The sequence below is a fragment of the Aulonocara sp. 'chitande type north' Nkhata Bay genome, linkage group LG1 (genome assembly GCF_057382095.1).
Source record: "Aulonocara sp. 'chitande type north' Nkhata Bay isolate Kocher_YH1m ecotype deep benthic linkage group LG1, A_spYH_male_GT1.1, whole genome shotgun sequence".
NCBI classification, from domain to species: domain Eukaryota; kingdom Metazoa; phylum Chordata; class Actinopteri; order Cichliformes; family Cichlidae; genus Aulonocara; species Aulonocara sp. 'chitande type north' Nkhata Bay.
Window position 1 is genome coordinate 18,352,891 of NC_141344.1, and position 10,986 is coordinate 18,363,876.

At 41.6% G+C, this 10,986-nt stretch overlaps 1 protein-coding gene across 2 annotated transcripts; it reads right to left on the reverse strand.

Moving 5' to 3' along the window:
* Positions 1–899: 899 nt before the first annotated feature.
* Positions 900–10,035, reverse strand: LOC147338934 (dynein regulatory complex subunit 4-like). 2 transcript variants are annotated; one of them, XM_086286434.1, is made up of 12 exons: positions 9,911–10,035; positions 9,516–9,611; positions 8,368–8,565; positions 7,401–7,595; positions 5,515–5,569; positions 5,195–5,397; positions 4,736–4,891; positions 4,525–4,605; positions 4,237–4,446; positions 3,398–3,463; positions 3,187–3,317; positions 900–2,899 (listed from the first exon to the last, which is right to left on the reverse strand). In XM_086286434.1, the coding sequence occupies exons 1-11, from the start codon at positions 9,911–9,913 to the stop codon at positions 3,231–3,233; spliced, it is 1,350 nt and encodes a 449-aa protein (XP_086142560.1). In that variant the 5' UTR covers positions 9,914–10,035; the 3' UTR covers positions 900–2,899; positions 3,187–3,230. The 2 variants fall into 2 exon arrangements, with proteins under 2 accessions (XP_086142560.1, XP_086142558.1); XM_086286432.1 differs by lacking the exon at positions 900–2,899 and having other exon boundaries at positions 2,934–3,317.
* Between the last annotated feature and the right edge of the window lie 951 nt (positions 10,036–10,986).

A 10,986-nucleotide genomic window follows, 5' to 3' on the forward strand; every position in this document is an offset into this window, starting at 1 on the left:
AATTCTCCATTGAGCTGAGACTCATCTTGTGACACAGGGTTTGTTGGGGGTGTAGTCTTACCAGCAGTGCCAGACCAGCAGGACTGTGCAGGCTGTCAGTGTTTGGACACATTTATCCCTCAGTCAGGCAAACTTACAATTGAGCCCTGTGCAAGGGGACGGGAGCAGGCTCCCCAGAGTCAGACCACTGTCTGCAGGCGCTGAAACCCTAGAGGGTTGAGTGAAAGGACCATCCCCTCCCTCCACTTGCTTTAGCTGTATGATACTGTGGCCTGCACCGGGACAATAACTTCCTCCTGTATTATTGATGCAGCGGGGAACAGCGATCACTCAGCGCAGCGGGGCTCGATTCACCACGGGAATAGGCAATGAGAAACTGGATCTGCCACATACGTTCCTCCTCTCTCTGCTGGAAACTCAGTCATGGCGGAGGGAAATCATCTGATGAAAGTTGCAGTTGAGATTGGAATATTTGATTTGAGTCAACTTTTTGACCTCATATTCCTACATGAGGCCAAAAGCTTGCAATTAGTCAAAATATAAAAGTAATATATTTAAATTGCAGCTTGAGTGAGAGATATTGTTTTGTTTGATTGTTTTTGCTGTTTTCTGTGTCTTAAAATGGTGAGAACAAGCAGCAACATCCAGGAAAGAGAAACAATGGACCTGTGTTGTGCCAAAAAGTGGTTTTGAGTTATTTACCAGATTTTTAAACTGTTGTAAATGAGTTGTTGGCCTATAATTAGTCTAAAATATGCCAAATGAATGACATCAAGTACTTTTGAACCAGAAAGAACATTTCTGTCACAAGGCAGAAGCAACAATCAGTTTTTAGCAAACTGTTTTTTTATACTTTATTTATCAAGGTATAGTACTTTGTGCTTGTTTGCTCTTGTTTGATCTAAAATATGGTTACACAAGTTCAAAAAATATGCAAAAAAAACCCCAAAACATATACACGTTTTACACTTATCCATTTCAGGGTCATGGGGCCTATCTCAGCTGTCTTGGTGTGAGTGCGGAACAACATGGACACTATCCACTCACTCTCACACCCTCACCCTATAGACAATTTTGAAACAGCAGTTATGTAAAAAAAGAAGCACTGGGACAGTGGGGGGAAAAAAAACAAGAAAGAACATGTGAACTTCATAGAGGGGCTGAGGTCAACCAGGAGGTGCAATCCCAGAAACGTCTTGCTGTGAAGCAACGTTGTAGCGTTAACCACTGAATGATTGTACAAAACACTTTAATGCAGGAAGCAATGGAAAGAATTTTAACAATTTTAATGAACAACTTCAAGATACGGTAACAAAATCTGCGGCAAGTTCAGGAATAAAAGTTGAATAATGTTCAAGGGAAGGTCACAGGTCAGCAATCTAATGGTCAAGTCTCGTTACACAGGATAGAGTTCAGCTACTCCAGCATTCTTGAACTGCTCAGTTTTCGGCAGGGTTCTCGTTCAGAAAGACTGACGTTGATTCACATAAGAATTCCCTGTTGCCCACGGGTCTAGACTTATGTGAGTATTCCTCAGTAAAGCCAGAGGGGAACAGGCAGGAAAAACCAGGAGCTAGTGTTACAGAGTATAGCATGGTGGAAAAGGATGGAGAGAATCCCCCACTAAGCTTTTGGGTTGGCATTTCTTTAGATTTTGTTTTGTATTAATTGCATGCTTTGGTGTTTTTTTTGTGTTTGATGTGAGGTGTGGGCCACACCCATGTGGGAGTGGAGATTCTACTCTAGTCCAGCTGCCAGCTATTTGGAGTTGAATACAGGGAGCAGCTGATTGGGGAGGATTGGAGGCCTTCTCTATAAAGGGGAGAGGAAACAGGAAGTAGGGGTTGTCGTTGTTTTTTTAGTAGGACACTGGTGAAGCAGGGAAGCCTCGAAGATCCAGGATGAAGTGTGCACATTTTAATGGAAAAGATTTTTAACCTGGCCTGGTTTTGCTTTTAAAATAAACTGAGGATGTTGGAGGGAGGACTCATTCTTATTGGGATGTGAGTGGATGTGCTGGAAGGCAGGAAAACAAACACTGGACTGGAGACTCTCTGTGCCCCTGACAAGGAAACTGGACCAGTTTTGGGGAAGTTCCAGCTCCCAGGATGTGATGTGGAGACCCAGCCTCGAACGAAGTCAGGCCTGAAAAGGTGGGTGGCAAGCCTTTTTGAGGAAGCTGCAGGATTGATACGTTTTGGCTGCTTGTTCTTCCAAGTGACCACCTTTCCCCTGTTTGTAACCAGGATAACAACCCTGACCGCGGTGGCTTTGGGCCTTGGATTCCTGGCCAGAGTTGTGTCTTCAGCCAGTAGTTTTACCTGGAGAAAGAACAAATAAATCTTGTGTAACCCATTACAGTGTGCGTGTGGTGGTTCGTTACTGGTCAATATTAGAGCTACTACTTCCTTGTACGGAGGCCATTTTGGGCCTTACGTAACACTAGGCAGGCTCACACACCCAATCTGGATGGAAGAGGATAAACAAGGAAAGTACCAAAACATTTACTGGAAGAGGCCTGAGTGACACTGCCACATGATATAGCTTAGCAATCTGGCAATGTAGGAATAACAGTGGTTAAATACTGCAGGTGGGTGTTGATAAGAAACAGGTGCACCAGCGGAAGTCTTGGGTAACTACGCCCACTTCTGGGAGGAGTCTCGCTCCCATGACAAAGAGCGTCAGACTGAGCAAACAAGGAGAGAAAGAGTGAAGCCAGACCAACATCTGTGACCATGATGTCTGAGACACAACGATGAATTATGTGAATAGCGCCACCTATTGACTGTCATTAAAAACACCTGACAAATGACCAATGAAGTATCTTCATCTTTCAGTTGCTCCCTTTAGAGACGACATACTGGACAAAGGATGTCAAACATGGAGATGACACGCAGGCCTAAAGGAGAAAGGCCACAGAGAAATTCATGGAGGTCATGAAGGAGGACATGCTGAGGGTTGGTGTGACAGAGGATGCTACAGATAGAGGCATGACATACCCTTTAGTCTAAAACAACACACAACACAACTCGTTTTTTTTTTTTTTCCTCAGGATTAAGAGATCCCATTTTAAATTTTGATTTATATTTCTTTACTACTTAAAGTCATATGAGCATTAAAGGTAGATTACAGAAAAGATGTAAATGAAATGATAGTGTTCCAGTCTTTGCGATCTTTGCTTCTCACTTTAATCCAAGTGCTGCTCCACATTTTTACCATGAGGATTCCTCTCATTGGGAATTACAAAGGAGCTCTTCCACAGGAACACCAAGAGCCTTTGCCTTTACCTCAGTGTGCAGCAGCAAATGCTTGCGGACCTGCAGGATACAAAGTTTCACTGTGCTTATTGTTATGAAATACATTAAAAGTAATTTCAGGAAACAAATAGACAACTAACCATGGAAATTTGATTTATTTTGTGCTGTAGGGTCTTGATGGCAGTATTTTTGGAGTCAATATGTGCCTGCAAGCAAAAACATTAGGAGTTTCTTTAATGTTCTTATAAAAACATGACACTTCCAGAAATATACTTAAAAATATACACTCACAGGCCACTTTGTTGGTAACGCCTTGCTAATATCAAATAAATAAATGGCCTGTATTTATATAGCGCTTTACTAGTCCCTAAGGACCCCAAAGCGCATACCAGGATGAACCTTTTGCCTTCAGAGCTTTTTCTCCTATTTCTTTGTGGCACAGATTCAACAAGGTGCTGAAAACACTCCTCACAGATTTTTGGTCCCGTGATTGCTGTACATTCATAATGTGACTCTCCCGTTCCACCACACCCCAAAGGTGCTTTATTGGATTGCGATCTGGTGACTGTGGCGGTTATTTGACTCCACTGAACTCATTGCCATGTTCCAGAAACCAGTTTGAGATAATCTGAGCTTTGTGACATGGTGTGTTATTCTGCTGGGCGCAACCATCAAAAGATGGGTACACCGTGATCATAATGGGGCGGATACAGTCAGCAACAATACTCCGGTAGGCTGCGGTGTTTAAATGATGCTCAGTTGGTCCTGACGGGTCAAGAAAATCCCCCCACCACACACACACAAACACACCATTACCTCACCACCAGCTTGCTACCATGTCACTGGCTCATTAGATATTTGCGTAAATACACAGTTGAACTAGTGTATCTAACAAAGTGGCCAGTAAGTGTATATAAAATCAGTGTAAAGGTTTAGATGACTGCTGAAGAAGAAACATGAAGTAGATGTACAACACTACCTCAGTTTTCTTTATGACCCTGCTGAGGGCTGTTTGGTCCATGTTGGAGGCTGAAAGCACCGCACTGAGCTGAGCCTCCGTCTCCTCCAGGCTCTCTGTCAGAGCCTGCAGCTTCTTTTCCACCGCCATGTTCTCTATGTCTCCATTATGCTGCGCCTTCTCAACAATCTCAGTGAAAGCCTTGCGAAGTTCATCCCTTTCCAGTTGGAGCTGTGCAGCAAACACACAAAAACATTCACATAAAACGTGTGCAACTACACATGAATGGAGCTGATTGTTAGTTTTTACCTCGCTGAATTTCTGTTCCAACACCTCATGCTCTGCTTTCAGATCTTTCAGCTTTTTTCTTTTGATGTTTCCAATTGCATCCTGTCAAAAGCAGTGCACAGAAATTATGCTCATACTGGGCTACAGCGATGCTGCACACCAACGAAGATGCTGGTAAAAGCAAGAGAAACTGTCCAACAGTAAACTCTGTGAAAAAAGGTGCCAAAAGAACCTTATTTCCTGAGTAATGTCTCAGTTTCTTGGCAATTTCATCGTTTTCTTCCTTGATCTTTGAGATAAGCTCAGCAAGATGTTTGTTCTCCTTCAAAACAGTTACCACCTCCAGTTTCATGCTCTTTTGTTTCTTCTTTGCTTCATTAATTTCTCCCTGGAAAATTCAAATAAAACATTGCATGTGAAAATAAGACATATCTGGGTCAAAGCTAGTGGAAAAACTGTTCAGCAACAATAAATAATAAAATTTCAGTCACCATTTCAAATTTGGAGGCTTTTGTTTTGCATTTTCCAGAATATCAAAACAATTATTAATTCACTCGGTTTAAAGATACCCTCTAATGGTTCTGCTATTTCATAGATAAACCGTTCTAAAAATTATAAGCTGTAGTCACAAGCAGAAGACTGATCAGTAGTGAGTTATAGGTTTAAACAAAGCTTGTGTTTGTGATCGCACCTTGAGTTCAGTAAGCGTGTCCGTGTCCGTTTTCATGATAATGACAAATTCCTCAGCGCTGCGGTAGGTTTCATCGTGATCTTGTTTAAGAGCAGCGATGTGGCTGTTCCAGTGGTTTTCGCTATCGCTGATCTCACTTTTCCAGATGTTGTCCAGATCTTGTTTTAGCGCCTGCACTTTCATCTCAAACGACGCTGTAATTTCTGCCCCAGCCGTAACACAAAAGGATGGCTCCTGTTCAGTGCTTGACAACGTGAAGCGATGAATTCAACTCAGAATGCGGTTTTTATTTTTGGGTTGTGTTTTTGTTGTTTTTTTACCTGCAAGCTGTTTCTCCAGGTGGTCGCTTCTTGTGGTCAGTTCTTCACCATGTTTCTGTTAAGATAACAACCAGTTAGGAGTGTTTATTCTTGTAAGCTGAAGTATATCAGGGTCAGACGTGCAGAGCTATGTAATACAGTACTGAGGTGCAACAACAGATAACAGCTATGCCCACGGTTAAACCACAGTGAGAATTTTACACTAATTAATCAGCCTTAAAAGACCACAAGAACAAATTTGTGGTCAAGTTCTTACAGCTCATGGAAGCCACACTTTATGAATTCACATACTTGTGATTCTTTTTTGTTTGAGGATCAATTTTGACCAAATTTTTCTCTTTTGATAAACATTAGTGATTTTTCCCCTTATCTCGTTTATTTATTTACCCACTGTCTCTGTTTGTACTTTGCCTTCTAGTCCATCTTATTCTTAGGTTATGTTCTAGTTTAGTCCTTGTTCTCCCCACAACAGGAGGAAGTATACAATCCATACTGTTTGTCTGTGCTTGTAAGCAGTCTAGCATGCACAGTATCCAAGATATCATTTTTAGATAAATGATATCTTGGAAACCAATAACAGCTGAAGCTGATTTCATTTTGATGAAAACCAGGTCAAGGTCATGGCACATTTATGAAAATCAGTAAAAACTTTGTATTATCTACAGTTTTTTGTGGATTATCAAACTTCACAACATGATACTTGGTATTGGGGGACATGAGTACGTGTTAGCAACCAAGGTCAAAGTTGACCCTGGAAAAAAAAATCAAGAAACCATAATCTATCATATGAAAGGGCACGTAGAGAGGTGTACGACACGCACTTTTTTTAATACGACACCCTACGACATCACAATGACACCATAAAGTTTTGCAAAATCAAAATATCTCAAGTTCTTACAGCTCATAGAGCCAAAGATTTCAACTGATTCATATGGGTAAAGATCATAAAGTACACTATTTTAGTATTTAATGGTTCAAGGTCATGGGTCAAAGCAGGCTGATGTCAGCAAGTTGTAATTAAAAAAAAAATCACAAAAAATTAAGGTTTCATATCCTTTCATTATTTGTCTGTATATTTATTGTGGTAGTCTCCCCTTGTCCTTTGTCACGTGCTCACTCTGTTCTATGTAACTGTCACAGGTTCCTAGTAAGTTCCTGGTTTCTACCTAGTCTGAGTTTTCTTGTATTTCATTTCCAGTGAGTTCACCAATAAAGATCCTAACAATGTTTCACAATAAAAGCATTGTTAAAAAATGCTATGCTTTTGGACACTGGTTTAGCTCGGTGGTTGAGCAGCGACCACATACCGCAAAGCCAAATGCAGTGGTGTGTGAATTAAGCCATCCGTCCAGGTTCTACCCTCTTCTGTGTCCAAGTCATGGGAGTAACAGTCTAAGCAGAGATGGCCACACCTTCCTCTCCACAGCCACTTCCTCCAGCTCCTCTGAGGTGTTCCAAGGCCAGCCATGAGATGTGATCTCTCCAGCGAGTGCTCTCTCCGCTCAGCAGGACATGCCCCAAACACCTAACTTATGTCAGAAGCCTGAACCACCCCACCTGGTTTCTTTTGATGTAGAGGGGCAGCAGCTCTACTCTGAGCACCTCCTGAATGACTGAGGCCCTCACCCTCTCTCTAATGCTGAGATCAGACATCCTTCAGAGGATGCTCATTTACCACTGCTTGTGTCCACAGTCTCAGTGTTTCGGTCATTTCTCACAGCTTGTGGTCGTGGGTGTGGGTGGAAGCAAAAATCTACTTAAATACAGAAACATGAAGGATTTTTTCCTCAAAAGTGGAACAAGTGGCAGAGTATCTTTCTAGAGCACCCCGGCAACACTACGAATATGATTAAGGTAAAGGGAAATGTATGTTTTGTACTACAAACCAGTTCAAGTTCCTTCTTGGTGTGTTTAAAGTTGATCTCTTGGATGTCTACCCGTGTAATTGTCTTACGAAGCTCTTCCTCTAGGTGCTCTTGCTCTTTCTCCATCAGTTCATTGGACGCCAAAGAATCTGCATTCAGTTCAGCGATATCATTCAGGTGTTCATGCTGGAGGTGCTTGATCTTCTGCTTGTACACCTGGTGGGAAAAACAATCACATGTGAGCGTTCATATGGAAATCCAGTATTCCTAAAACACGTTGCCTTGCAGTTGGTATCATCCACCATCTTTTAGCCCTAACCCAAACCCCTGGCTTGGTACCTATTCAAGTTAGATCAGCGGTCTCCAACCCCTGGGCCACGGACCGGCCATGAGAGTTGAGGCTCGGGTGTGAAATTTATGGTTTTCAGGGTTTTTATCGTTTTTTATCGTTAATTTTTTATCGTTTCTATCATTTTTGGTACCGGTACTGGTTTTATTTTGTTGTATTTATCCACGACACCTTAAAGGCTGGTCCGTGAAAATATTGTCGGATATAAACCAGTCCGTGGGGCAAAAAAGGTTGGCGACCGCTGAGTTATATTATAATCTCTGGCCAAACCTCATAGACAATTTAATATTAACACCACAGCCCTCTCGGTTACCCATCTTTATATTTTATGCTAGCGGCATAGAAAATAAAGACATTTGTACCTTAAATTTATCAGTAGCCATTAATAAGCAAATGTCCATAAACAGATTCCTACATATATCCTAGAATAACCTGTAAACACTGAACCACATATCCTGGTTTTACTAAAAACCTTAAAATATTAGCATAAGAAACTTGTCCTGATTTAGGTTTCTTGAAATGTTTTACTAAATTTAAGAACACGATTTGGGACTTCAGCATCACCTGACTCCATCTGACCAGCCTTCAAAATGGAAGAGCTATCTATTTTTTAATATTCTAAAATCAGTAAAATCTTACCTTAACGTCTAATTGGTGACGGGCCTCATTTTCTTCTACATCCTTTTCTACCTTTTGCAGCTCAGAGTCAACCTCCTTCTGTTTTCTAACTGTGATTTCCCAAAAGCTGTGGATCTTGTCCCTCTCCAACTGAAAGTAGTTTCTCTCTTCCCGCTCTCTATCCAGTTCCTCTCGAAGACGCATAATGTGCTCCTCCAGCTTAAAAACAGAAAGATGTGACTGTAGTTTTTATGTGCTCGACAAACCAAATGACTGCAACATATTGTCACTTTTTTTCACGCTTTAGGAGAGTCTGAGAAAATCACTCTCCAATTTCCATACACTCATCATGGGCATCAATATCATGGTAATTTGGTGATTTCTTTCTTGCTTTTCTCTAACCTACAAAGGATCAAAAGTTTACATACCAGCTCAAATATATACACATACAGTCACATAAGTCTTATAAGTGATCCTACATGTTCTACAATGTATCTTAACTTGATAAGGCCAAGGCCCATTAACTTGGAGGAGTGTGGATTAGAAAAAATCCCAAATTAATTCAAACTTGCACACACACACACACACACACACACACACACACACACACACACACACACACACACACACAATCTTGGTTTTGTTTTTTTTGTTGTTTTTCTAATTCATTAAAGATATAGCGTGTACAATCATTCCACCCTGGAGAAACAGCAGTTCAAAGAAATCTTTAAAAGCCCCAAAATGCTATAACATCCATGTCCATGACGAGTACATGTAAACTTTTACCATATCCATGTTTTGTTTTTGTTGTTTTTGCTTTTTTTTTTTTTGGTACTTCCATGGATTTATGCATCTTAAAAGTCTTCAGGGAAAGCTTGGCACATTACAAAGTTAGAAAAAAATCTGAATTGCATTACCTGCATCATGACGCCTTTTTGCAGGCAGGGAGGCTCTAATTAAAATATTCCAACGGAGTGTTTACAGAGCTTGATCTGTATTAGGAGCCAAGATATGTCAATCTCACTTGCATTGAGTGTTATTTAAATGTTGTGCCTCAGCTTTATGTGTTACCCCTCTCAATGCACAGATCACTTTGAACAGGTTCCTATTTGCTTCCTCCTGACTTAAAATACACATTCATACACATTCTATCACTCTTCAGCTCTGACCTGCTCCTTGGACATCTCATCCTTGGTGAGGCCATTTATCAGCGTGGGGGTCCTTGGATTTGCTGGTTTTTTATCTGCACTTTTCTTTTTGGGTGGCTGGGGGGGAAAGAGTCAGCACAGCTGTTTAAAGTTAAAACTGCTTTCTGGTTAGCAACCAATGACTGCATAAAAGATAAAAGTATATATGTATCGATCCATGTATCCATTTATATTTATAAAAGAAAAGGTTTTCTATAGTCATTGGTGGTAACCTTGAGTGTGTTTTTTAATTAGCAATGAGAAGTATACAAAAGTAAGCTACATTTATACACACGCCCAGCTGCTAGCGGCATAAAAAATAAAGCTGGTCATTTACTACAGATAAAGCACTTGTTTCTTAATTATTTAATGCTCACCATCTTGTACGCTGCTCAAATTACGCGAAGAAGTGTTCGGTTTGTTGCGAAAAGAGCAGCACACTCAGTAAGTACTAGTGTTGTTATAGCAACATAAACACAAACCTGCTGAGGAGGCGGAATCTACAGACGGAAAACCAATCAAATGGGACAGGAAGGGTTCTTCAAGCAGGATGATTGGTTAACAATTATCAGGAAATTCTACTGAGTCTGTTGCACACAAAACAGGCACATACTCACAAGCACTAAACAAGGAAAAAAAATGAACATCAGCGTTTACGAGTGTGCGTATCTTTCATTAAATATTTCAGTGCTTTTAAAGCCGGTGATAGAGCTTCAGGTTTTAATGCAGTTCTTTTCATGTAACCAGTGAAATCAACTTATTAGAAGTTAAGGTGGGTAACTGGAGGGGATTCACAACTGCTGCGGAGTGTTGACGTCCTACTAGAAAGGTTTTAGCATGCTTTTCAGCAGAAAGGAAGAGACTATTATCACTCCTGATCCAGTCACCTATGGGAATAGAGCCGATAATACTTTTAAAAAAAACCCTCCAAAAGTCCTTTAAAAATATGCCATATATTCTCCACTGCAACCACTGAACATCCAAGGTATGGACATTGAGGCTGTGGACAGCTACAGGTACCTTGGTGTTCATCTGAACAATAGACTGGACTGGACTCATAACTCAGACGCCCTCTACAGGAAAGGGCAGAGCAGGCTGTACCTGCTGCGGAGACTCAGGTCGTTTGGAGTGGAGGGCCCACTCCTGAAGAAATTCTATGACTCTGTTGTGGCTTCTGCTATCTTTTATGGCGTGGTCTGCTGGGGCGGCAGCATCTCTGCTGGGGACAGGAAGAGACTGAACAGGGTGATCCGAAGGGCCAGCTCTGTTCTAGGATGCCCTCTGGACCCAGTGGAGGTGGTGAGTGACAGGAGAACGGCGGCTAAGCTGTCATCCCTGATGGACAACATCTCCCACCCCATGCAGCAGACTGTGACAGCACTGAGCAGCTCCTTCAGTGGGAGACTGCAGCACCCACGGTGTGGGACGGAGAGATTTCGCAGGTCTTTCCTCC

What these genes read in the sequence shown, in the direction of transcription:
- LOC147338934 (XM_086286434.1), bottom strand. An exon ending in GTCACCAATTAGACGTTAAG is followed by an intron (nt 7,596 to 8,367) that starts GTAAGATTTTAC and finishes TTTTCCCACCAG; the next exon opens with GTGTACAAGCAGAAGATCAA. An exon ending in CCTGGAGAAACAGCTTGCAG is followed by an intron (nt 5,398 to 5,514) that starts GTAAAAAAACAA and finishes CGGCTGGGGCAG; the next exon opens with AAATTACAGCGTCGTTTGAG.